Source organism: Passer domesticus, chromosome 5, assembly GCF_036417665.1.
Source record: "Passer domesticus isolate bPasDom1 chromosome 5, bPasDom1.hap1, whole genome shotgun sequence".
NCBI classification, from domain to species: domain Eukaryota; kingdom Metazoa; phylum Chordata; class Aves; order Passeriformes; family Passeridae; genus Passer; species Passer domesticus.
The window spans coordinates 46,896,968-46,924,400 of record NC_087478.1 but is presented as its reverse complement, the minus strand read 5'-3'; the positions used below and the strand labels follow the sequence as shown (position 1 = coordinate 46,924,400).

General features: G+C 46.2%; 1 protein-coding gene across 9 annotated transcripts; it reads right to left on the bottom strand.

The window, feature by feature from the left end:
- Positions 1–961: 961 nt before the first annotated feature.
- On the bottom strand, positions 962–27,433 carry NFAM1 (NFAT activating protein with ITAM motif 1). 9 transcript variants are annotated; one of them, XM_064420057.1, is made up of 7 exons: positions 26,254–26,402; positions 25,986–26,095; positions 20,407–20,733; positions 19,255–19,364; positions 16,701–16,802; positions 12,085–12,171; positions 962–5,394 (listed from the first exon to the last, which is right to left on the bottom strand). In XM_064420057.1, exons 3-7 carry the CDS (start codon positions 20,639–20,641, stop codon positions 5,332–5,334), a joined length of 597 nt encoding a protein of 198 aa, XP_064276127.1. In that variant the 5' UTR covers positions 20,642–20,733; positions 25,986–26,095; positions 26,254–26,402; the 3' UTR covers positions 962–5,331. The 9 variants fall into 9 exon arrangements, with proteins under 9 accessions (XP_064276127.1, XP_064276128.1, XP_064276129.1 ...); XM_064420058.1 differs by having other exon boundaries at positions 26,004–26,095; XM_064420059.1 differs by having other exon boundaries at positions 26,007–26,095.

Sequence of the window (27,433 nt, the reverse complement as noted above, 5' to 3'; positions counted from 1 at the left end):
ATGTATTTGTTCCAAATCTCTACAGTTCTTCATTTCATCTAGCACAGGAGATACCCCCACAAAACCATGTGAATGAAACTAAATAATTGCTGTCTTACAACAAGCACATACAGTCAGCCAGTAAAGGACATGAGGAGAGTATTTGTCAGACTGCAACAACGTGAACGCTTCAATCCTTACCCCAAAGGAGACCAAAACCTTCCCAAAAGCTAAAGCTTGGCATTAAAACTTATAATCCCTCGATACTAAAGCTATGGATTTAAAGGAGATGTTGCCTGCCTAGCCTGTTACAGCCTCCCTGCTGACCTCTCCTTTGTCACCAGCACAAACAGCCCTTTTTCATAGAGGTCCATGAGAAAACCAGCAGCCTGCCAGTCACTGCTGTTTACACCCCTCTCCACTTCATAGGTGCTCCTTTTTTTCTTTTTCTTAAGTGGTCCAATTGATTAATATAATTAGATTAAACTAAGAGCAATTGCATCTAACCTGTAGCTAGCTTGAATATTGCTGTTTTCTGTCAGATCTGATAAAAAGAGCCTGAGCCCAATAGCTGTTTGCTTTTTCTAGTTCTATCAGTTGATCTAATACAAGATATTACCTTTCACCACAAACCTTGCTTCCCTAGGATCTTTACACCATCATGGCTGCAATACCATTTTAATGTTTTGCCTTAACTGATTCTTCCATATTCTCTTATCTATGAAGTAGGATATGATAAAATGTGTTCACTTCTGTATCACTTCTTACACTGTTTTCATAAACATAATATTCAAGCACTTTCCAGGACTGCATTAGCTGCTCTGAATACCTTCTGTCATATGAAGGGATTGGTTTTATTTTTTTTTGTTCTCTCCCCAGAAAGAAAACGATGCATAGAGCAAAGTTTTGGTTTCATGATTGTTTCATCCCCTTTATTCATGTTGCTCTGTGTTTATACCATAGAAAATGAGGACAATGGCAGTTCATGTGATAGATAGACCTTATTTCCCAAGGAAGCTAATTTCAGAGTGTTGTGCCACCCATAGAAACAGTCTCCCGCACAAAGCAACATTTTACTATGTCATTCCCCACCAAAGAAAAGCTAATCCATATTCTTGACATTTGGGACAGAAACTTCCTAAGGCAAGAACAGCATTTTCTTTTCTCCAGAAAAAGAGTTCCAACCTGTGATCCTCAGTATGCGACATTCAAACAGATTGTGGCAGATTATTAACATACAGGCCAGTGCTCTATACAGTTATAAATAGGAAAATCTGGAAACCAAAAAGAGTAACACGCTTTTTAATTGCACTGAGGCAGAGATCATCATAGGACAGCCTGGAAGGGAAATGGTGGAGACAGATTATTTCATGCTAAAAAAAAAGAGAGGGAATTTACTTATGTGTAAGGAATCACACTGCTGTTCCTCAAAGAGGAACCCTGAACGATCCCACGTGTCTACAAAGGCAGTAGGTACAACACACGAGCTGCTGAAAGACAGAAATTGAGGTGAAGAGAGGAATCATCTGTGCTCAAGCACTGAAAGCAGAAATGCCAGAAGACCTCGGGGAGACAGTAGACAGCAGATTTAATATGTTTTTGCAATGTGATATGGCAGCAAAAATCATGCACTTAATTTAATTTGGGGTTGTAAAGGCAGAGACCTCTTCTCAGAGATACAGGCAATAGTCCCATTTTTTAATATAGTGGTGAGACCGCAGCTCGAAGACATGTTTAGCTCTGGACAACGCGGTGCAAGCTACATGTCAACAACTTGGAGGGAAATAAAACAAGAGGAACACAAAAAGATGGAAGGGATTACAGCGTGTGTAGGTTGGCCAAATAACAACTGTGAAGAGCATCATGGGAATTGCAGGTGAGAACTTCAGGGGCAGAAGCACCAGGGAGCAAGAAGGAATGTTTAGGGTTGTCTGAGCGAGTATAAATGGGATAAATATAAAGTAAATTAAGTAAAGGAAACATTAATCTACAAGACTGCAAGACAGCATCCCACAGGAGCTCCCACCACCTGATTCACATCACACAAGACTATGGAAACAAGCACACAAGAAACCACTAAAGAAACCCTGACTGCAGGAAAGGATTGCATGAGGACAAGATGCCTTTGGGACCATTTAACTGCTCACAGACTGGGACATCTGCAGAGCAATAGGTCCCAGCCCAGTACGTGGAAATCTCCCTTCTCCACACCATTGCTGGAGGCACTTGTAGACCAAAATAACCATGTTGGTAACCATAGATGGAGTCTTGTATTGAGAAGGGCTGTGGGGGGGAAGGTCTATTGTCAGAATTTTTCCCTTTTATCACTATGACTTCCTTGAGATGTCACGGGCTCACCATCTGCAAGAAAACAGCAGTGATGTTTTAATAAACATTAATTGGGATTACACAGACCTTGGAGTAGATGTCTTGGGCAGCACTAACCTCTTCCAAGGTCTGTGGCAGATAGAGTTGTTAATTAGAATGAAAAAAATCTTTCATATTCCATAGTTAGAGGGATGAAACCAAGACAGGATGTAAAAAATGTAACACAGGAAAGCTTGCACCCATAATACCTTTACATCACATTGTGCCATCATATCTTCTAGCCTGCCTGCTATACAGAAAAGGAGACCTGACAGTTTAATATGTTGCTTCAAAACAAGGGCTGATACACCATGTCACTGCTAAGCCCAGATGTGCCACACACTCATTGCTGGGGGGAAGAAAAAACAGGGGAAAAATAAACCCAAACAATTTTATAAATGCTCCAAAGAGAGTCTGAATGGCTTTTCTTTTAAATTTGGTCCATATTTTTTAAACACCACCCTTTAGGGAGGCATGTGCATGATCATTATCAGTTCACCCATAACAAAGCACACAAAAGTATAGTCCCCCATAAGTGTTGACCTTAAATTGTCTTCCTCTACATAGAAATGTCATGAGCTTCATGAAGGAACCCTTTCTGCTTATTTATGTACATGAAAAACATGGCCTAACACACACAAATATACAGCAAATGTAAGTATACTAATATTTGATATAATCTTGTAAGGAATTACTGAAGCATATGCTAAAATTAATCCATCACCCCTCCCCCCCAGCTTATCACAAACCTGTGTCTGCTTCATTTGCACTCTGCTTAATGGTCCATCTTTCTCAGGACAACATGTTACAAATCTCTGTAATTTCATGCTCTTACCTTGCAGACCATGCTTAAATAAAAGGAAAAAAAAATAAAGAAAAAAGAAGCATTTTCTCCTTTCTTTCAAATGTAGTTCTTGTCTAAGTGCTTGGACAGGCACTGTCAGCTCTGAAAATTCAAGATTAATCAAGCAATTAAGAATTGATATCTAGTGACTTATCATGACTGGAAATGAGAGATGCTGTATTCATTTTAGTTCTGCAAGAACCCAAAATAGCTAACCTGATTTTTATGGACAGCAAGACCTTAAACCTTTTGGGGAGAACAGTTACAATTCCTTCTATTAAAGTGGTTCTTCAGAATCCCCACCTGCATCCTGCACCTTTCTTAGCAAAGGGCCAATCTGCACAGAGGGCCATGCTGGGAGAGCTACATACTTCAGATTCACACCCTGCCTTTACCTGAATGAGTCAGAAAATGTACAGAAATCCCAAGAGAGCCAAGATGAAATTTTGCTTTTTCTCCCCCATGTGCCAGCACAGCATTGCGTTTCACTGTCTGAATAAACAACCCAACTGAGCAGGAATTACATCACTTCAAAACTGTGGTTTCCTTTAAGCATTAAAAAGAATGGCAAGCATTTCTATTCTCATAACTATCAGCATTATCACCTCTCCTCACACCTCCTTCTCCAGCATCTAATTGTGATGGTAGGGATTTCCCTGCCTCCTTCCTTGGGAGTGGAGAGAGCCTTTGCAACTCAGCTGCAGTCATTTGGTTTCTTCTCCATAAGCTCAGGAACTTCTTCAGCAATCAGAAAGACTTCATGGGTTGGATGAACAACTCAGCACATTCCCTCTGTAAACATTTATTTGGAGAATTACAGCATACATATTTGGACTTTTTATGGTAATTTGGATCTGATAAGCTTTCCTTATTGTAAAAATGATGGATGCCTCTGTAAAAGAGAGGAGTAACTTCTTCTGCAGCTTTGCAACCTCAGCTAGGCAGATGCAGGTCTGACTGATACCTGCATGAGAAATCAAAAGTGAAAAGCAAAGTGCAGCAGGACCCAGTGCTGGTGACTCAAGAAGAAACTTTATTTTTCCCTAAACTGTAAGTAGCTCAGTAGCTCTTACTTAACCAGCTACTGGTTTCTTCCTGGACAACCTGATAGAATTAAGAACACAGAAACCTGAATTCTTTTCCAAACTTCACCTCTGATGCTCTGTAGTCTTGGAAAAGTCATTTAAGCTCCTGAGTCTCCATTTTTTCCATGCATGAAGCTGAAATGACATACTGAGCCTTGCAAGAACTTCTGAAACCTTTGATTTTAATAGTACGTGTCAGTGCCAAAAGCACCATTACGGGCATTACAGCACTAATTCTCTCACAAGGGAGGGAAGCTCACTGTGTCACAGGTATTTTGGATACAATTATTACCCCTGGAAGTGCTCAGATATCATTGCACAAAATTGTAGGCAGATGAATCTTTCAGATGGGATAGAAACCAGAGGCCCTGACAGGTTATTAAAAGACACAACGTTTTGAAGAAGCCCATATGTTAGCTTTTTCATGTTCACCCTGTTCCAATTTGGATAATTACGTTCTAACTCTTTAAAGCAGGGTGGCTGACCTGCCTGGCCCTACCAGCTGTATATCCAAATCTTCATGTGGCCCAGAGTGATACAACACAACCCACATATTTCAGAAAGCTGAAGGAAAAGAGGAGCTCTAGGAGAGGTTCATCAGCTAGTGAGAAAGATTTCCTCCTGGAACGGGAGCCCTCCCCTCCTGCTGAAACAGTCCCTCCCCGAGAAGCAGCTTCTCTGTGTCACTTCCCACAGGAACCTGCCCGGTACTGTCAGGGCACCATCACACTTTGTCCCCAGGCAGCTGCACAGTGGCAGCTCTCTGATGCACAGATGCTGTGAACATTGAAGTTTCACTGCTCACAACACATTCCAGCAGTTTACAGGCCTAGGTATTAATAGTGAAGAACCTAGTGACATACTAGTTACTAATTGTAATCTGCATTTCTACTTCATTATTAAGAAAGAAAAACATTTCATGCCTCACAATAAGTGGAGCCTGGCTTGTCCAAGAATTAAGGAAAAGAAGACACTGAAGGTTCACTTTCTTCTCTTGGAGATCACTGGTGCTCTGTTGAGCTGCTCCTTTTTTCTTCATAAACTCTCAATGATAATTCACTGTGTGTTGCACATCTTGACCACCACAGAAAGAGCAATATCTGAGCCTTCATCAGTTTCCTGACATAAGAAAGAAGAGAAGCAGCATATGGTGCAAAGAATTTTTTTTCACCATAGACACACATTTTCCCAAACCCAAGATAAGATTCTTCCAAATGGTGAAAGAAAGTGGTGGCAATTCTAAGCAGCCCCCAACATCTGGCTAATTTTGGATTTCAGATGCCACTCTGACCCAGAGATGGTGTCAGCAGCCACTCTCCTGTCCCTTGCATGGGCAGTCCTGTGCCCAGACATTGGTATCTGATGAAGCAATTGCTCCAGACATCATGGATGCAAAAGAGGGGAGCCTGTCCTGTTCCCATCTCTTCACAGGTGCTGGTGGCACCTGGGCCAAGGTGCAGACCTTTGAGGAGTGTCAGAGTCACCAGCCCGAGGGGTGGCAGACAGTCCTGGCTGGGGATGTTCTGTGTGCCTGTAGCTGCCCACCCCCAGGGAGTCTGTGGTCTGAGGGTTACCAGGGAAGCTGGCGGGGGCATGTGGGCACGCAGGGGACAGGGAAGAGAGCAGAGAGGACCTAGGGCACCATCTGGTGGCTTCACTCACTGCCTTCCCTAAATCCTTGTCTCACGGGGTCATAATATGGCATGGCCAAGGGCTAAAAGAGCACCAAGTCTTCCCAAGAGAGAGGCCAGCTGGAAGAGAGACCCCTGCCCTTGGCCCAGACTCACACACCTGCAGGGCACTCTGGGTAGGACAGCAGTGCAAACCAGAGCCTAGCAACCATTTTTCATGGGTGCTGCGCAGTCAAGTGCTTCCCTTGATAAAGAACCAGCCCTAGCTGGGTATTTAGAGATGATTTGCAGTAGAGACACCCCTGAGAAGGCTAAAGAAGAGAAGACAGAAGTGATGAAGGAGAACACTTTGGACACGTGTTTCACTGGCATTATCTACCACAGTAAGGTCTTGTCTGCAGATAAAGGAAAATATAGTTTGCACTGTTTTGTATGACAAACCAGTACCCATGCAAGAGCTTGTCCTCTGCAGAAAAAGATCAAATCAACAAACCTCTCAATTGCACCCTGGTTTTTGCCTTCTCAAATAAGAATTTGCTGTAAAGCATTATGAAGGAGTCCATTTAAAGGAAACAGATGACCTCAGTGTCACCAGCACCCTTTGTGGCAGTTCACTCTCAGGACCAAAGGCACATGTCTGGTGATGTGGGCAAAGGATCCTAGTCCAAACACAGCACCTCCTTTAGAAGAAGGCAGGCAGTGCACTTCTACCTCACACCACTGCTTACTTTGGTAACAGGCCTCCACTTCCCTGAAATCCTGCCAATAGAAAAGGATAATTCAATACCTGGGAATCAAATGTTATACCACTACCAGGGAGCCTGCTCTGTGCATAAGAGCACCATGCTGGGGGAAGCAAGTGAAGCTGAAGCCCTTAGAGACAGTTTTTAACAGGAATCCATTCTCAGCGTTCAGTTTAAAGCAAAATGTACAGGGTGAACACAATAAGCCAGTCACTGCTTCTCATATTTGTGGAGCTGGGGAAACTGATCCATCATTTCCTTTTTTTTTTTTTTTTCCCAATTGCCTAACACTTAGAAATGAACACATTTCCTCTTGCTAGTAGCACTCATTTTTTGCACCTATCCTCATGGGCCACAGAGCCAGGTAAGACAAAAAGACCAAATGACAACAAAAAGATCAAGTGACTGCCTTTTCCCTGAACAAATCTCTGCTACAAAGTAGCTATACCAATATTATATAAATTATATTTCATAGTCTCTCCTACCTGTGCCTTCAGGCACTTCCTCATACCACCTTGGAAAACTCCATACCATTTAAAAACATCCCTGCTCTCACAGCCTTCTGCTTTATGCTTTTCTCTCTCACACAAGCTGTTGCTGCCCATGGTGCATAATACTAAAGAAGTGATTTTAGATTGGGGCTTCATAGCTTTAAACTTCCTTTTCCTCATGCAGCAGCCTTTTGCCTTCCTCAGGGCCAGCCCAAAAGCCATTGAAATCAACACAGCAACCCCCACCCTGATTTTGACAAAGTCTGGCACACAGCCCAAATCCTCACATTTGCCAGTGTTTCTTAGAAATTTTTCATTTTTCACTTAATTGATCAGAACCTGGTGTGATTCTTCCAGTACTTCAGCACTGACTGTTCTAGAATAGCATTTTCCATTCCAAATACTGTTCTTTCTTTCATGTTTTATTTTAAACAGCTTCAGCTTTTTAATATGGAATTGTTCAGGCATAAATGTAAGAAACATGCTACTTTAAAAGGTAACAGAAACACAAGACAAATCAACTCACTGCAAAGAGAGATCCTTGCCCAGAAATTTCCAGTTGCATCCAGTATTTTTAACATTTATAAAATTTAAAAAACAAAACACAAAACCTAAGCATCATTATTTTGAAAGTTTTTACTTTTCATCTAATCCACCAGCATCTGCTGAATATTTTATTGCCATACTGCAACATATTTATAATTCATCTCATCATTTCTTCAAATTTGTTAAGGAAAGGAATTGTTATACCTGTACAATCCTCTGTAAATTCTTCTGTGAGCACAAATATTTCCTGGTCGTATTAGTAAAATGTAAAACTTTTTACTTCAAAAATATTTATAATTGTTATGATCACTTAAGAAATTATAAATGGATCTAATAAGACATGCTGTCCATTCATTGCCTTTTCTAAAATGAATTTCTCAGTGCTGGGAAGAGAAAAAACATTTTTCTGTGGTTAAAGAAAGTCCAAATTGCATGTTTGAAATGGTTTCTAATAAAAAGAGCAAAGCAATAAGCGGATTATCTCTTTAAACATGGTATAGGAAGGTTGGAGGCCCCGGAGACATTTTCCACAGCCTCTATCTCTGATACATAGCAACATTATCTTCAGCTAGAGAGGGTCCTATGACCCTGGAGCTCAATTTTAATTTGATCTTCTTCTTTAAAGAGGTTTCTACAATTCCTCTCAAGTTATGCTGCATATTCTTATTTTGGGTTGGCTTTGTTTGGTTATTTCGTTGTTGTTTTTAATATGAGATAAAACAGCCTCAGCTTTTTGATGTGCTGGTTTGATCATGTTATACAGCTATTTACTATAACAGCTTCCCTATCAGAACCAGAAGATGCATCAACACAAATGGTAGGCAAGTTCCAGCTGACAGGGGAGAGAGAATTTGGATAGCAAATTCACTTCTAAGGCCTCCTTCCTCCAGTTGTTCTAAGTTTCAGAACTGATCTCCCTGGCCAGTAATGTACGGTGGGGGCGTGTAAAGGAGCTTTGCACTCTACCCCAGCCAGCTGAAACAAAGGCAAACCGATTGGTTTTGGTGGGGCAGAGGGTCTGCCCATGCCTGCTCCCACAGAGGCTCAGAATCCCAAGCGATGACAATGGCCACTGCCAAGAAGAAAAGGAAACCGGCGAGCTCCCCTCGGACTTCGGCAGGCTGGAGCCTGGCCCCAGACCCGCCCGGCTTAAGCAGCCCCAGCAAGAGAGTTTCCTCACGTTCCCACCTCCTTGTTCCTCTTTCTTGCTCTGGAATGGACACTGTCACTGAGACGTTGTCAGGAAGGGATATTTTCTCTGCGTTCCTTTTCTCCACCTTTATCTCCATCAATGTATCCGGCCCTCACCGTGTACTGCTGATATTGCTGAAGGGGAAGCATTTTCTTACAGGCACTGATTTGAGTCGCCCCAGTAAGGTCGCAGCAGGCATCTGTGACTACTTGATGGGATTAGCAGATTATGAGAAAGCGTGTTTGCTGTGGGGCTCCTGAGAAAGGGAAATGGGCAGGTGGATGCTTGGATCTGATTAAACTATGCATGAAGTCCTGATGGCCATTTCGGCAAAGCCGCAAGCATAGGATCAGATGAGCGGCTGCAGGTCAGGATCGGAACATCAAGCCAGCAAGTAGGGAAGTCTCTGGATTGTCCTGCCACTTGCAGAGAGGATCAACAGTTAAGTATTTCAGCCGGGGCAGGTGAGAGAAACCTTCACAGATTGCCCATTCCCAAGATAAGTGCTTGACAAAAGCAGCTTTTCTTTTGCATCAAACAGCTTTGCAGCAAAATAGCTTTGCTGCATCAATGCAGACTGAGCCCCGAGGGATTTCAACAGATACATTCTCTTGTTAATGAAGGGCAGTTTAGAAGGGGCAAGGGGTTCACAATTCCCTCGTGGTTGTGCTCTGAAGTCAGTGTGGATCTCTCCGTGTATCTGCATCTCATCAGGGATGTAAGAGAGTAGCTCTGCCATAGAGAAAGATGTCTGGTATCTTCCCTGTTAGATATTCTCATACAATGTATCAGAGGATTCTTCTAGATTTTCTTGCTTCTTAGGTGTCTGCAGAATGATGAAAAGGAGAAAAATGAAATGGAGGAAAATTATTCAAAAGATGATTAATTAATTCTTAATAAGCAGACACTGACGTTTGTTCTGTTAGAAATGGCTATAAGTGATCTGCTGAAACAGAAGCCACTACAGTGAGAAATGCTGCTCCACCAGAGACGAACGTGACTAATCCAGCCCAAGGGATAAAGATGCCTCCTCCTTTACGAGTCACTCTTCCCCAAAAAAACTGTCAGACAGGGAGGGGAGGGAAAATTGGACTCCGTAAGAAAATAAATCACTTTGGATTCTGTGAAGGAGGAATTCCCTGACCTCCTCAATCCTGTTTCTTCAACAGTTGAGTCTATTCCTCACGACCGTTCCTTGTGTAGACAAGGCGCTGACAGACTGATATTTTAAGTGCTGTGTGGCACAGGCCTGCTGTAAGCAAGGTTACACAGCAAGCAGCTAAAATGCCACCGGCTGAACTGAGCCCTACCTACACTAGCATTTTCTCTGCTGCCACCACCAAAGGGAAACTACAAAAGTGCTGAGTGGAGGCACCTCCAAAGCATGGAGGATTAACCCCTTGCTATCCAAACTGGCCACCAGTCCAGAGTGACAGCATGCAAATGCTCTTTTCCTGAGGCTTTCTGCCCTGCTTCCCTTTACAGCTCCCCCATCAATTGTGCAGGCTCCCACAGCAAGGGTTGGGCTGGACCCCCTGAAGCAGAGTGAGCCTCCACACCAGCACAAGAACTGAGGACACTTGGAGTTGTCTGCTCTCAGTGTGAGAGTTCACCCCATCCCCTCTCTGCTTTTTTCTCCTCTCTTTCTCCCATCCCTGCTTTGCCTCTACCCCACCCTGGCCGAGGCTGCCAGTGCCAGACCCACTCACACACAGATTCTCCTCTGCTGTTGCTTTGTTGCTGCTGTGTTTTACAGACCCTCTGTCCCTCCAAGCAACAGCTGAATGGTGTGGGCCACACACAAGCAACTCAGCACAGCCTAGACAGCTCCCTGGTAGGGAAAAACCCCACACATACTTCATCTTACCATCCAGACTGAATCATTTCAGAGGGAGCAGCTGGTAAAGGTATACAGAAGAGTAAACAGGATCAGAAAGAGGGCCCCTATCCAAATAATTCAAAATGCAGCAAAACACAAATGCAGGGATGCTGTCCTTTCCAATGCATCATATAAGACAAGCCCATATGGAACAACCCATCCTTCTCCTCAATAACCAGGAGCCTGCCACTGCTTTTGCTACCACCACCATGGTGGTGTCACAGCAGTAACTGCAGGAGGCCAGTGGCCATGGGACCAGACCACACAACAAGGAGCTCTGACACAAAGGGGGCTGCTTGATTTTAGACCACCTTTTCTTAAAAGGTGGGAGTTGTGAAAATGTCTTGGACACATGTCCTTCATGAAAGAGAGGGCTGGTACAACCAAGGAAACTCTCCCCCAATAGAACATTAATGGGAGAGAGCAGCAGATGTTTTCCAGGAACATTTTCTAGCAATGGAAGAGAATATATTTTTTAAGCAGATAAGAGGTCTGGAGAAGAAAAGAAAAATTAGGTTCTGAGGATAAGAAGGAAATGTTCCCTGGAGTGCCTGATGCAAGTTTTGTCCATATGAAACAGCTGATGCCTGCCAAAGGGAGGGTAGAAGGCTGTGTGGGCCTCTGGTCTGCTTCATGTGGCCCCCACAACTGATTTACACCTGCATATTCCTAGTTGCCTCTATTTTCACTGTGAGTAAATTTAGTTCCTTGTCTCTCACTCATAATTCTCAGCCCAAGAAGAAGAAGATCCAAGTCCAAAACATACCCACACTGCCTTTTCCTGAGCACTAGAGCTGACAGCAGAGACTGTATAAGCTGAGCCTCTGCTCAAACCATCTTGGCTTCTGCTACCATGAAATGGCTCTCAGGTGCCTAGTGCTGGTGAGAAGAAAGTTGTGGTTCAGGGTCTGCTGCTGGTGCACTGATTCCTTCAGCCCAGAGGATGTCTCAGCTGCCTAAACAATTTGGAAAGGGCAATAACAGGAGCAGCACCTGCCCAACTCCTCATGAATGCCTGTCTTGTTCAGAGGGAGCAGTGATGCCAAACCCCTCGGTGCCTTTCAGCGTACGTCATACAGCAAAGCATCTGCACAAAACTGTGAGTGCCAGAACTGGCAGAGCTGCAGGAGCCAGGGCTCTGCTGGAAGAGGGAACAGAGGCTACATGTGCAGCCCAGCTGGTGAGTGCATGTCACATCTCATTTTCTCCTTCTGGTGGGACTGCAGACACGTTTACTGCCTGCTAGGTCATGAGATTGTGTGGGGTTTCTTCCCTGAGGTGCCCAGGGCATACGGGAACTTTCCAAGAACATGGCCCTGGCCCTTACCTTCCCTGGAGAATTCTTTCTGTGTGATGGGTTGTTTGTGTTGTTCTCGAGGCTAGAATAGACATCAACTTGCTGCACATCCAGGCTCTGCACAGAGAAAAGAGAAGAAAGTAGGTGTCAAATAAAATACTTAGGTTTAATATAACTAATTACCCACTGGGTTGCTCCCCATAGAATGCCTGACATTTTTTAGGGACCCCTGCCACCTTCAAAATTTTGAAGTTCCTGACCTTAACTTGGGCAAACAGAAAATCCTTTTCCTCTGAAATCTCTATAGTACAGCTGCATCATCTTCTTTTTTTCAGGCTTACAGAGACAGGCTTTGATGTTGCCTACCCTGTGTAAGGCAGTGGAGAAGAATGCCAATGCCCCTACCTCCCTCTGCTCCAGAATAGTCCCAGCATGCAAAGTTAAGTTGTGCACCAGGGTGACCACAGGTAAGAGGCAGTGCTCTGCACCACCCAAGACTGTTTAGGTGCCTGACAACCACAAGTTCTTGTTCATGTTTATTCTGGAGACACAAAGGTGAGAAAACGGGAGAGGCTGGGGGTCCTGAAGTGAAGAAGCTGTTGAAAATGAATACAATTTGTGTTTATTGTTTGTTGTTTTTTTTTTTCCCCAAGCCAGAAGTCTCCTTTCTTCTTTGAATGAGCAAAGAATAATAAAAAAATCCATATGCTCCCAGGCCCTCAAACATTACCATGGTCCCACTCAGCTACACAGAGAAACACACACACACCCTGCATGCATATGCACCCGTTGTCCCCCAGGTAATCGTGTCACAAGAGATGCATGTCAGTTTGAGTGATATTCCAGATCTGCCTGAAGGATCAAACATAACAATCATGAGGACTTTTCCATGTGTGTTTCAAGGATGACAGCAGGTTGCCAAGGTGGCTGTTTCTCTGGCAACAGGAAGATGGGAGGAGCTGCTGCTGCAAGAGGGGCAGATGGTATTAGTGGAGAGCGAGGCACCCTGTAATGCAGTGAGAAGGATGAGTAAACATGGAGGATTCTTTGGGGCTGCCAATCACTTGAACCCTCATAATTTCATGTGGAGTTGCAAACACTCAGCATCTTTAAGGATCATGGCCAGCAGGACAGAGCTTTGAACAGGGCCAGAGGATACAGAAGCAGCACTGGGAAATGAGCCTTGGAATAAACAGGCACTTAGACATGAGCTGGCCCTAGTGCATGGGGAACCACATGGCTCTCACATTCCCACTGCTACTCTGGAAACAGTCAAATTATTTCACCTGTCTGCTTCCTGCTCCCAAAAACCTGCTCTGCCTACTCAGACATCCCCACCATCTGCACGTGCACACAGAAAATTTTATTTCCTCACTCTCATTTTCAATTCTCTTTGTGATGCTCACAGTGACGACCTCGTCTTGTGTGCTGAGCTTCCAGAAGCCTGGCTCCATGTCCCCTTGGCAGGACAGGCAGCCTCTTTCTCTACTCCAGTCTGAAGCTATTTGCAAGCAAGGTTCAACTGCCAGGAAAGATTCCGTTCCCTCACATGCCTTCTTCTCATGCAGGCTGTTAACAGTGCTGGTCCTTTTCCGGCCAGTTGGAGAGCTGGTGTCTCCAAGCACCATTTGCAAGTTAATTACTTTTACCTGGTCACTGATCACCTGCTACTGTCACAGTGAAGGCACACAGGCCACTCTCCTCCCTGCTGACAGATGCCTTCCTATCCCTGAACAGCCTCCTGTCTCCCTCACACCTGGAAAATTTCCTGTGCTCTGGAACCTGACTGCACCTGCACTGCAGGAGTTCTGTTTGCTGCTCAAAAAAAGCTTGTTTGAAGTGTAAAACAGATGAAGCAAGTCCCTCAGATTGTTATTTCCAAGCTGCTGGTTAACTGAGCAGCTAAGCTGGAAGTCAGAGGATATACAGGTTTGGTTCTGGGCAGTGCAGTGAGGTAGAGCTACTCTACAGCTGCAGGAGGGCAGAGAGGTCAAGGAAGGCAGGATAGAGAGAACAGGGTGGGCTCCCAGCTGCCCCCTTATTACCAGGCTTTCTGCTGTCTTGTATACTTTCCATTGCATACAGCCACCCTCAGGGACCACAAAATATATAGTGGCACCTAGAAGAGCCACTGGGGAAGGTATTTTCTCCCAGGAATGTTCAGCAGGACAACTTTGCAGAAGGTGTGTTAGGACCCTTCCCACACCAGGGATGAGCCTTGCTACCGTGTAAGATAGCACAGAGGGTTTAATGAGCTGTGCCAGCCAGTTCCAACAGCATCTGTTACTTTGATGTCCACTGCTCCCTCTTCTTGCTTCTGCTCCCAGCTTCAGACCTGCAAGGACACTGTGATTCCCTGGCCTCACCTTCCTCCAGACTCCAGCCTCTTGTTTTCCCACAGAGACAGCATGGCTAGCATGTGCTGGCCTCCTGTCCAGCCCCTGATCTCTGACCTCCTTCTTTATCTCATCACTGGGAGCTACTTTTCACTTGTCCTTCCTTTTTTCCCTTGCCTTAGATTACCCTAATGCTGATCACATATTTTTTCCTTCCCCATGAATTAAGCACTGAGTTCAACCCCCACCAATAGATTTTCACAGCTCACCTATTTCAAACACAGTTTGCAGGGCTGAGTTTACACCATGCAGAGCCCAAATAAAATTTAGCTGCGGAGCACCAGTTATCATTTAAAGGAAATAAGATTTGTCAACTTTCTATTCCCTTCATCTGTTGTGAGGGCCCATCCAATGCAGATTTCCATCCCAGGGCTCTCACCCTCTCTCCTCCCCTGCCCACTATGCCTCGCAGGGCTGTGCTTGCTGCTCTCCACATCACAGCCCTGCTCTCAGCCTGTGCCTTGTCTGGAGTGGGAGTTGCTGCTTCAAGCCCTCCCACTGCAGCAGTTGCTCCACAACAGAGGAAACTCCCATGGGCAGACTCGTACCCCCCAGCATGCAGGAGATGGTCCCAGGCTGCTTGCAGCCCTGCCAAAGAGGGCCAAGCCACCTGCCCTGCACACCGGGCTGGCCACGAGCCCTGAACAGCTGGTGTGTGGTTAACAGGCTTCACAGCAAGGCTTCTTGGGCCAGCTCCATAGGGCTCCTGCAAGCACAGGGCTCAGTCAGCTCCTGGGATTGCCTGTGCCTAAGGCTGGCTCTGCTGGCTTGCTATATTAGCCTTAGTGGAGCCTGAACAGAATAACATGATGAAACATGTAATTAAGATGGAGCTAAGGATGCATGACGAGGCCGACTGAGCGAGAAATGGATTTGATTTTTTTTTTGTCTCCTTGCAGAAATCATCCACTTCAGCAGGAAACTACCCATTCGGATTTTTATAAGCCTGAATTAAAAAGAAATTACTTGACACAAATGAAAAGGTTTATAACCTGCAACCTCCTTTACCCAAAGCATTGCTTTTTGCCCAGAATAAACATATCACATACAATACACAGTGCTCTCTTTTAAACTGCTACTCCAAAAATTAAAGGGCCACAAAAAGGTGCCCCCCCCAACCCCACAGAGTGAGAATGAGAAGGGGCAGGCTCATCCTCTTGTAGGTATCTGCCCCTGATCAGGTCTCCTGCCTCCCTGGCAGAGATTATCTCCTCTCTGTAGTACATTCTCCAGAGCTTTGCTTTGTTTAGTTTAAATGATTAATGCAGCAGAGCTCGTAGGTTTTCCTTGGAGAGACTTTTCCAGCCCTTGTAGACCTCACAGACAGAAAGGTTTCCTAATATTCAGGCAACATCCTTCTCTACTCACTTTCATTTTATTCCTCCTCGCTGGTCCCACAGATCACAAGAAAAAAAACCTAACCCTTTCCTTCTTAGTGGAGCAGCCATCCCACAGGTGTAAAAGAAGAAAAAGGAATCCATATAAAATGGAGCTGGACAGGTTGTAAATGGGATCAGGAGTCACGGTTACTTGAGGTAGCTGAGGTCTAGGCCTGACATTTCAGGGGAGCTACTTCAATTCTACTACCTAGGACACTGTGGCTACAGGAGTGGGAGCAGTGGCTCAAGTGTGGCTCAAGGAGTGGGAGCAGTTTGGGAAATGAAAAGGAGATCCTATACAAAGAAAAGGGAAATGCTTAAAAAAAAGAAACTCCCTTTACTTTCTCCTTGTCCATCTCCCCCTGCTAGCCAGTGTGTCTGCTCAGGACTGGAGTGGTCTGTGACACTGACACCAGTGAAGATGCCACAGCAGAGGCCCAAAACAGCTGGGGGTTGGTCAGGGCATAGTGTCTCTGCTCCTTTCCTGAGGCATCATTCTCCAGATGGGAAGGCCATGCCCTTGTGACACTCTGCAGTACAAAGTGGGGCTGAGAGTCCCTCTTCCTGACTTTTGGAGACCCTTCTACCTCTTCCACCAGGAACCCTCCCTGGCCCCACACTTGCTGCTCTGTGCTGCTCAGCAGGGCGTGGGGCAAAGCTCGGGCACTGGGGAGGCCATGCCTGGGACTGGGATGGAACACACCCAGTCCTGAGGGAAGCCAAGCAGGGCAAGGTCACCAAGACCAGGCTGGTATGAAGATATTGTTTATGTTTCACACCATGACACTGGCATTGCCTGTAGCATGGCAGGGAAAGGAAGGGTTGTACCGTGATGTGGACAGAGGAGATGAAGGGTGATTCTGGTACTCACGTCATAGACAGGAGGTGGTAGTGGTGGTGGGCTGGCTGAAGGGAGCTGTGTTTCCACCTTCTGTCTCAGGATATTTGGCTGGTTCCTTCTAGGGCACAACACCTGCTCAGGACAACACACCAAATGACACATTTGGAGAAAATCACATGTCCCCAAAGCTAAAATGAATACCAATGTCATATCAAAGCCAGCTGTTTGCACACCTCCTGAATGCTTCCACAAGAAAGAGTGCTGGCAGTGCCTGTACAACATGTGCTGGTTACTTTCCTCACTAAGAGCAGAATCCAGTGACTTACACTGGAGCAGTGGAAAGGAGAACTGGGCTCTGTGTGTACATATAAAGCACTTTCACCACCAAAACCTTACTGGCTGAAGGGTGTAAGTACTGAGCAGCACAAAACAATGCTATAAGACAGGGAGTAAAGCAGGGCACTGGTCATAGTGCAGAGAGGAATTTCAGAGAAGCAAAATGAAATTACTTTTATCAGGATTTGGCAGGGAAGCTTTTCCTAATACAAAGAGTCTACAGAAGAGCACCAGACAATCATTAATGGTGATATCTAGTCAGTGATACATGGATGCACAAGTCCAGCATGGAGTTGAAAGAAGAAGGTACCCTTGTCTGAATATTTCTTGCATCACGAGTTCTCCTTGAACACATTCCGTGCACACACAGAGAAGGGTTAGCCCTGCTCAGCAAGCAAGAGAAGAGGCAGAAAAGGCAGAAGGCTTTGCTAAGTATCTCTGTTCTAATTCAGAAAGAAGTGGGATGATTATATTCACATCACATGAAAACGACAAACTGCTTTCCAGTCCATTAGTAACTAAGGAGGATGCTAAATAGCTTCTCTTAAAGATAAACATTTTTAAACCAGCAGGTCTGAGCAAGCTGTGGTGAGAAATATGGGCTGTGTTCTGCAGGAGGGCAAATGTAATGACTGCACAATCTCTTCAGACCCCAAGGAGAGGCTATAAGTCTGAGATTCACTGGCCCACCTCAAAACCCAGAGATGCCAATCAGTGAGTCGTGACAGTGCCTCCCCTCCTCATCCCCACAGAAACACTCCTGAGGCAAACAGAGATGGGGGCCTGTCTCCAGCTGACTCCCTTTACTTCTCACACTCTGTCCCCCACATCAGACTGCCTGCAAGGTAAATCTCAGGAGATAAGCTGGGCTGCCAACTGCTGCCGTGCTGTTTTCAGCCTCATGATCTCTGGCTGTGTGTGCTGAAACCTGATGCTCCTTGGAGTCGAAGGACTGGACACGCAGCACAGCCTCCACATAAAAGAGCATGCACAGAGTCTGCTGTTGGGGTGGCAGAGAGCAGCTTCAAGGAGTTTGGGCATACTCTACCTAGAAACCAACAATCCCAAATTCCATTCCAGAAGACGTAGGGGTATTTTCAGGCCTGCCTTGAGATCTCTGGAAGAATGCAGATGATGCTATTGGAACACCTGAGGGTGGCAGTACTAGAAGCAGTAGGTTTTCCCCAAACAACAGGGATTCCAATATTATGACTCCAGATGTTTTTTACACAGGGTCCATCTCATCCAGCTCTTCTAGCTCTGCTTTTGGCTTTTCTTCTTCCACTCTTCAAATCCTTTCTTCCCCACTCCTTTTGCTCTCAGATTCCCAGATTCCACTTCCTTACTCAGCTGGTCCCAACCTGGGACACCAGTCTCCTCACCCAAGGGGCTCTGGCAATCCAGTCCTAAGACCCTCCTAGTGCTTCCTCACTCCATATTCCAGTCCCAATTTCCCCCCTGAGGCTCATTCTTCCAGCCTACAGAATCACTGCTAATGGAAGGTGTCCCTGGAGATTGTATAGACCAATCCTCATCCCTTTTTTTTTTTTGTTTTTCTCAGTTATTTGTAATTTTCATACAAGCTTCCTTGAGATCCTTGCCCTGACCTTTCCCTTTCACTCTGTCTCTTAATGTTTTCTCTGCCAACCAGCTGTCCAAGGCGTTGGTCCCCATCATTCCACAGAGTTTTTTTGCTATGGTGCCCAAGCTCAGGAATGCAGCTCCAGACTCCTTGAAAGAGTAACATCCAACTTGAAAGAGGATCAGAAATAGGGAAAGTCCTGCCACAGGGTTGTAACAGATTTGCCTGGGTGCACAGGACATTACTTGTCTAACTGGCCCCTTCACAAGGGTTTTAGGCAACTGAACTGGTAAATTGACAAAAGCCAAGACTGAGTATGCACAAACTGCAATTTTCCAAAATCCCATCACAAGGCTACATCTCCTGGAATATTCTCAAGGCCAGCACACTGCTAGTGTGCCTTCTTGCACTGTGTCAAATCCTTGCTTTAAAGCAGAGCATGCTGTAGTCAAAATGATTGCCAGAATTTCTTTAATGGGCAAATCACTTACTCATTTTGTCTTTCCTGCAATCTTTTTTCTCAGAAAAACTTAAGAAAATAAACTGGATCAGACACCCAGCATGGAAAATTTCAGCATGGGGACTTTCTATTCAGCCAAGTTAGAAAAAAATGGAATTAATTCCTAGGATGCACCAGGTATTGCTTTTTATTTGGTTATTACTTGCCTTTCTTTTCCACAGAAGCAGAGCTGTTGCGGTGATGCTCAGTACAGCAAGAAGAACAGTAAGGGTAACAAGGATTTCCCACCCATAAGAGGTATTTATGTATCCTGTATCTGTAAGAAAGAAGGCAAAAAGGTTCACAATGTGAGTGCAAGCTGTAACCCTGCTGTATTTTTAACCCTGGAAAGAGCCTTGAGGAAACTAAAATACAGGAGTGCAGAATATAGTGGCAGAAATGCACACACCCTTCAAACATACTCTGACTGAACAGAGGGCAGGGTGCAGCTGCAGAATCACACAGAAGATGCAGGGTATAAGCAGCTCCACTTCACAGAGGGTGGTGATATAACTGTGAGAGACAAGAAATTTGGTAGACAGAGGCTGGCAAAGGTCTTTTTGTGGTAGGAGCAGAAAGACAGATGGTGGAATGCACATAGGCCACACGAACTGGGAGGATGGGTACTGCAGGTATCCTCTGACCAGTACAGCAAAGCTACTTCATCACAGCTCTTTGCATTTGGATTAACAAGTTCTTCATATCCAACACTCATTAATGCACATCCAGCCAGTCAGCAGAGTGCACTTCCTTACCACTTTTAACATTCCTCTTATGTTGCACCAAGCTTTCCACTGTGCTCACTAACAGACCAACCAACTCCCTGTACCAAATGGAAAAGAGGGAGGCATGTTGGTGAGGCCATAACCTGTTCATGAGTCCCTAAAACTGAGCATGCTGAATCTGTACATGTGGTAACAGCAAGCACCCTAATGAGTGACCTTATCAGCTGCCTCTGTCACACTGCTGAAGGACAAACCACACTGTCTCCTGAACACTGACACCTAAAAGCACTGTCTGATCCAGTGTTCAGGGTCCCTGGATAGATCAGGGTCCCTAGATAGATCCTGATTCCCATCTGGCAGGGCAGATATAAATTACTGCCTCTTTATGTCCCCATCTATACATTGGGAAGAGCAGAACACCTGTGCCGAGTGCATTTCAACTCTGATGGCAATTAGTATTGGGCATAAAGCATTATTCATACCTGACTTCATAGCATGCATGGAAAGAGAAAAACAAGAGCAAAGATCAGGTTTCCATAGCCAGATACAGCTGATTTTTAACTTCCTGCCCTTACTTTCTGTTTTTTTACTTACCTCTAATATGGACAAACACTCCCTTTCCCACTTTTTGGATATCATTCCATTTGACCTTGCAGTAGTATGTGCCAGTAGAAGAGGTGTTTATTCTGTAGTTGTAAGGTAAGGCAGCAGTCTTATTCTCTTTTCCAGAAGGAATGGCTACATTTTCCTCCTTACTATAGATAGTTGTCTTCTGATGCAGTGAATTAATCCAGTAATAGTCAATTGAAAATTTGGTGTATTTAGGCATGTAAGGGAAGATGACTTCACAGGGGATGGATATTTCTTCCTTGAGCAAGGCAACCTGGATTGGAGGTTTCTGCTGTACATCGACATTTCCTCCTGTAAAGGTAATAATTGTTAGCAGTCACCTAACCTCACTTTTAGTGAGGAGAGGGTGGCTGCCCCAAAGACAGGATCACTCTGAAAACAACCATACACCAGGAAGCACGCCCACAGCACGCAGTGCTGGCCCTTGTCAGAAGCTGAGTGATTCAGAGCATGTGCCCTGTGTGATCTGCCACATCTCTTGGGTAATTGCTGTCTGATCCATGATAGCCTGCTGCATTCACAGGCTTCCCCTTTTCTCTTGTGAGCTCCTCCACACAACAGCAGCACACAGAAAGACAGGAAATTAAGCAGGAAGTGAACTGATTTTGCAGTGGTGTATGAACATATTTACAGCAGGTGAATAGAAAGCAATTTTCCAAGATAAATGTTAGCTGGACATCTCCTGAAACTCCTAATGTATAAACCACACTTGGGAATGTACATGTGGCCCTGTGCTGGCTCTGTGGCAGAGGTGTTGTACACAAGCAAGTGTTATCAGTGGGGCTGTGTATTTCTGAATAGAAAGTGAGGAAGAATATTGCATATTCCATATAGGGGCCAGCACCAGGGCCATGAGAAATAAGCCACAGCTTAATCACTCCAAGCCTCTGCTGCTCTAAAACAGCAAAGCACAAGGCTCAGTGTTAGCTATGGGAACTATCTGCAGATGACTGCAGATCTTAAGTATTTATACATGACAGTATCTCAGGCAGAGATGAGACATGCCCTTCTTATGCTTCCTTCTAATACATACAAGGCAGTTTAAAGTAATCTATCACTGTAACTCAGCAGACAATGATGTCAGAAGTTAAAAGAAAGGACGAATAAGATGGGGGAACACACTACAGTTCACTCCCTGTTTTGTTTAATAAAAAGGAAAAAAAAACCTAAGAGTGAGCCACAGGCTAGTAAGGAGACTGGGGTACAGGACTTCTTTGGTTCCCAGACAAAGGGTTCAATATCAGGCAGTCTCTGAATGTATTTATTTGTCAACTGATAGAACATCACATATAAAGCAACTTAAGAGGAGGCTCTTTGAGAAAGGAAACTGGAAACTTACAAGTCTTCTCACAAAATGAAGGATTCTTTCAGAGACATGAAAAGAGAAGAGGGAAAAAAAGGTAGAGAGAGAAAGTAGGGGATGGGCAGGCTTTTCCATTTATGTTTTTGATGGGATTCCCTGGAGTTCTGCATCTATGAACAGGCTCATAACAAGGTATTAAAGCTGTCCCAGAGCACAGCCAGGCTTGCTTTTCTGCCACCAGGGACTAAGGCTGCATCACAACAGCAGTGTCACCTCAGCACAGCAGCAGCTGGCATTGGAAAAGGCAACTCAGCCTTAGCACTGCTGAATGCTGAGCACTGAGGATTCGTGGTGGGGGACAACAATGGAGAGAGGGCACAGCTACTGCCCAGAAAGGACTGCTGGGAAGTACCATGTGTTAAGGAAAATTCTCTGTACATCACACAGCCAGGTACAACAGCCTGACAGTAACGAAGAGCTTAGGTTACAACACCAGAGAAAGGTTCTTGGCTGTAAAAGCAAGTGAGATACATACAGTAGTCCTCAGGGACATGCTCAGTGCTGTGTATACTAGCTACAATATTATGGAAAGGTGGTAATAAAAGCCTGCAGACACTGTGGGTGTGATAACCCAGCTGGCTTATTCTGGGCCATAGTTTTCAAAATTATTCATCATCCTTCTCATCTCTACATAGCAGAACACACATGAATATAGTTTCCATGTAAGACACACAGCTAAGCACTACTGTAACAAAAGAGAGGAGAGATCCATCTTCTCATATTATCTCAGAAGCCACTAGGTTGAAAAGAACATAACGAGGAAAAAGCCAAACCATTTTATTTAGGTTATCTAACCCTTCTCCCATGTTCCCCCTTTCTTGAGGATTCACTCTCTTAGCTTTGAAATGCTTAAAAGACAGAAATAGCAGCAGCGTGCAAATTCCTAGAGGGGATCTCTGGAAATTAGCAAAAGATAGCAGCTGGAACTGCTCCAATAAGAAAAACATGAGAGTAAACAAAAGGAATTAAAAAGAAAAATATCTGTTTACCTCCACAACGAAGCAACCAAAGAAACAGGAAGATGACTTTTAGATTTGGGATCATGACGGGTAGGTCAAAGGCTGTAAGAACGCAACCAGACACAAAGATCCAAAAGGCAGAGGAGGTGGGGGTTTGTCAGGTATTTTCATGCCAGGGCAGCTGGTTGATCCCCTCCTGCTTGTGAAGGGACGGGCGAGATGTGCACACACCGCATTTGGCAAGCAGTTCCTGGCAGATGCAAGCTCTTCTGCTTTTTGGTCAGACTCCTCCCCACACCAGGGCTGACTTCTCTGTACTACAAGGATGGTGTCAGACCCACTAGCGGGTGTCCAAAGACTAGACCACAAGCACTGTAACACACAGAGCTTTGCTTCCTGATGACTGTAAAACATCGCATGCATTTACAACAAACTCTGTCACCTTCCACTAAGTGTGGGATCACCTGTTTTGCCTTCAACACAGAGAACCAGTACACACATGAGTAGTCAATAGAGAGAAAAAGCCTCTACTGTACCCCTGACTCCACAAAACAGCCCTGCAAAGCTGACTTCTCCACTAGGTCCCTTCAGAGGAAGGCACTCACATCCACAGAGTGAGAACAACCAGACAGCAAATTTGTGCTGAACAGCTGGAGCATTTCAGATCCACACCATGCTGGCCCTGACTCAGCTTCGCAATGCAGACAAGCTTTAAGTAATCTATTGTAGGCAAATCTAAGGAGAGCCCTTTGAAGGAGAAAAACCACGTTTTGTGGGAGGCTCCTGCCGCCTATACTCACGAAGTCTTTGATTTTCAATGAACGCTTGTTTTTAGCTAAGACATCTGCAATGCAACAGCTGAGCAGCATCTGACTCATAAAAACTCCTGAGGCTGAGAGGTCTTCACTTCTCTTTAGGCAGCTTCCTCCTTTCACACTTCTTGTGAGACAACTGCACTGTCCACAGGAAAGCACTTTGCTGCAATTTCAAGGGTGCCCATTCACATGGGGTGCTGTGCTGCAGACACTGGTGTGGGACGGTCATGTGGGGAAAGACCTAAGGCAGCAGATGAGCCTGTAAGCTCCATGTATTCTAAAACATCAGCTGTTTTATGCCTCCAGACTTTATAGGAACGAGGTTTACTCCAAACAACTTTTGGTTTACAGCATTCTTTCTCCTGTTCAGCCTGGGACAGGTCCCCAGGAGGAAGAGGGGACATGTAGCTGCACAATGCCCAGGGATGGCTCCAGCACCTCTCCGAGAGCCCTGACAGATGGGGAGAGGAGAAAGTGGCTTTGTGTGGCTCTGCTGCACAAAGTGGTGCAGCAGCTGCACTCCTCCAGGGAAGGTTTAGCTCAGATTAGCCAAAACCAACGCCTCTCCCCAAGACATGCTGATGTGAGCTGCACGGGGCTGGTCTCAGCTGGAAATCACTCCTCACAGGTCTTAATGCTGAGCAGCAAGGACAATGAAAAGCAGTAACAAGACACTTGGGGCCCACTTGGTATTTCAGATATGGAGGCACAGATCAGGCAGCTGTGGCTCTGGGGTCACAACAGTATTCAGAAGCCTTTCTCAGGCCTGCACAGCATCTCAAGGTGGTTGGGGCAGGGAGAGAGAAGGAAGAGGGGCTCACTACCTTCCAGTGGAAAAACTCCACTGAATAGTGAGGGCTTCCTCAGCACTTATATCACGCTCATCCCCATGGTAGCACGCAGCTTTGTGATTTCCAATATTGATGTATTTCTAGAGGACAGAACATGCTGCTCCTGCCAGTGATGTGTTTTAACTGTTATCAGCATTTATCTGCTTCAGGAATTCAGGGTGATAAGTGGATTAAGAGTGGTAGGTTTGTAGGGCTGCTAGGTCAACATCATCCTTCCGTCCTTTCTGTTCTCTTCCTATAAACAATCCTGTTGCCACTCGAAATGCCAAGTCCTAGAAATATCGCTGTCTGGAATTTAAAAAAAAAAATTCTAGCATTTCAAAAGAGATCACACATAAGACTCAGCTGTGGGATTAAAGGCACAGCCAGGCCAGAAATACATTCACTGCTGGGATTTGCTATGGTAGAGCTCACTGAAAAGAAATGGCTTTGAAACGACTACCCAGCAGCTATTAACTACGAGACAGGATGACATTCTGTTCCTTAGAGCCTAAAGGGAGCCTGAATCTTTGAATGTTAAATTCTAATTCAATTTGGTCTGGGGATTCTGAACTGAGTTTTAGCCCTGGAGACATAAATGGGAGGAAGATGAGGAAAAGCTGGGGAGTTGCTATTACCAGCCAGTAGCAGGACTGAACTGATCTCCCCAAAACTTACGTGGAACTAAACCAGGATACCTGTGCCAAAGGAAATAAATTAAAAAGCACCAAAGAAACGGGTCACTGTATGACCTTCACTCATGTATTATACAGTAGGTTGGTGCATGTGAGCCAATCTCTACAGCATGATGAGGAGAGAACAGCCTGGCCAGCTGTAAACCCACCACAGCACTGACTGGCTACGACCTGTATGGCTTGGTCCTTCCCTTGATGCAGCAAATGCTGACACTTCCTGAAATTAAATACAGGATTGGGGTAGATTCAAGCCTGTTTCTGCCTGTAGATGAAAAGTTATATTAATTTCACTGAAGCACTTTAAAAAGCTCACAATAGTGGCCAGCATTCCCAAGCGTGAGGAAAAGCACATTGTTCCAGCATGCATGAACAACAAGTTTGGGCAAGTGCTGCACCTACCAGAAGTGCCTGTTCACAGCTGTGTCCAATGAACACCCACAACTCCAGTCACACACACGAGCCCACACATGCCCCCACAGCCAACTCCAGGGAAAGCATTAATTCAAATAAAAAGGCTGCTGCTAGCCAAGGCAAAAGCAATGCTGCAGAGACCACAACAAAGCCTCTTTATTGCTGAAGCGTTTAACACCACAACCATCCAAAAGAGAAACACCGCCTGGCACACAGAAAAGCTGCAGCAGCTCAGCGAGCCTGATTGCACAGAGCGCTTCAGAGCATTCCCCAGCACGGCAGCTCCGGGTTTGCTGCCTTGTCAGAGACCAGCTCAAACCCCCATCGCTGGAAAGGCAGCCAGTGGCAACATGTGCACCTCTGAGGATTCACAATCTCTTTGAGTCATCTAACCCCAGACTCCAAGGCACAGAGTTTCCCTCTGTCTGGCAGCAGGAGTGATAGCAGAGCCAGCGTGAGCAGGACCGTACCCCTGCCAGCATTTTTACCACCGTTGTGTGTCGAGTGCCTCTCAGCAGGGCTGCGTGACGCTGAGGTAAAAGCTGCCAATGCCCTCACGACATCTCTACCCACTGATGTGCTGCAGGGAAGAGAATGATCAGTGACTTGATGGGAAAACGGAAAATTAGAGGTGTTGACATCACCATGGGGAAGGGAGGGGACAGTTCTCTAATTCCCTTTCACCAGCAAAACAAGTCTGCCTTAGAAATCACCCACTCCTGCTTTTCCTCTGCTCACCTGCTGGAAAGATTCCCAGAGACTAAGTTACCCCCACAGGCCTGACGCACTCTCAGGGCTGTGCCTCAGCCTCGCGGTGAATCCCACCCGCTCTCCTTCACTGGCTCCTTGTGTGGCAAGCTGCGGCCAGCGGGAATTCGCCTGCTGGGAGAGCTTTGCCTACTCAGGGTGACACCTTCCACAAGAACACCCACCTGGCCGGGCCTGGCGCTGACGCGCGCCCAGGGCGGAGCGGGCCACATTAGGTCCGCCTGATCCAGGGGGTTAAACCTTCCCCCGGGCAGCCCCCCGCCGCCTGCGGGAGGCAGAGCCTCGCACACCGAGCCCGGTCGGGCCGTGCCGCGGCGGCGGGGCGGGCAGGGACGGGCGGTGCCCGCGCCCGCCGCCCCGCGCCCTCGCCCACAAGATGGCGCCGCCGCCCCGGCCGCCCCCTCCCTCCTTCCCGCGCCCGCCCGCCCACCACGGGCCCGGGGCGCCGGAGGGGTTGCAACCCTGGAGAGAATGAGCGCAACTAGGATCCACTTAAGGCAAAATTAATGCTAATTAACCGTAATCAACAGCTCGAGGAACAACTTTGACTCGGCAAGCTGCAGGTACTGCAGCCGCAGTTCGCCCGTCAGGCAGGGGAAGGAAAGGGAAAGGAAAAAGAACGGCTCTGTAACCCATCCCCGCGGGGCCCTGCCCTCGTCGCCTTCCCCGCGGCAGCCCAGCCCGGTCATCCCCGCACACCTCTTGCCCCACACACCCCTCGCAGCCCTCTCTGGCAGCGGCAGCAGAGTCACTGCTGCTGAGCCCTTTCGCGGGGCAGCAGCCCCAGCCGGGGGGCAAAGCACAGCGAGCTGCCGGCAGCGCTGCCTCCAGCCCCGGCACCGCCTCCGCACTCACAAGCCATCCCTTCTATGCCGAGGGTGCTCTGGAAACTCCTGCCAGTGCTAGTGAGGAGCACAGTTTTGTTATGAATGACAATTCTCAACTTGCAGAGGCCTCTTGGCACCTCGCATGGGTGCTTCCCACCACAAGCAAAGCCCAAGTACCTATTTCATCCCAGTGACCCTGCACTAGTCAGGGTGCTGGCAATGGTGTTCAGCTTGCTGTGGTTGTCTCAGCAGGGGCAGGCTCAAAGGAGCGTCCCAAACAGCCAGACTCGCACACCTCGACAGCCCCCGTGGGAGCATGAGTA

Coding starts and splice junctions, on each gene's coding strand:
- NFAM1 (XM_064420055.1), bottom strand. CDS start 22,849: ATGATCCCAAATCTAAAAGTCATCTTCCTGTTTCTTTGGTTGCTTCGT. Junction 19,365..20,406: donor AGTGTTTGTCCATATTAGAG/GTAAGTAAAAAA, acceptor TCTTTCTTACAG/ATACAGGATACATAAATACC. Junction 16,803..19,254: donor TGCTTCTGTGGAAAAGAAAG/GCAAGTAATAAC, acceptor TGTCCTGAGCAG/GTGTTGTGCCCTAGAAGGAA.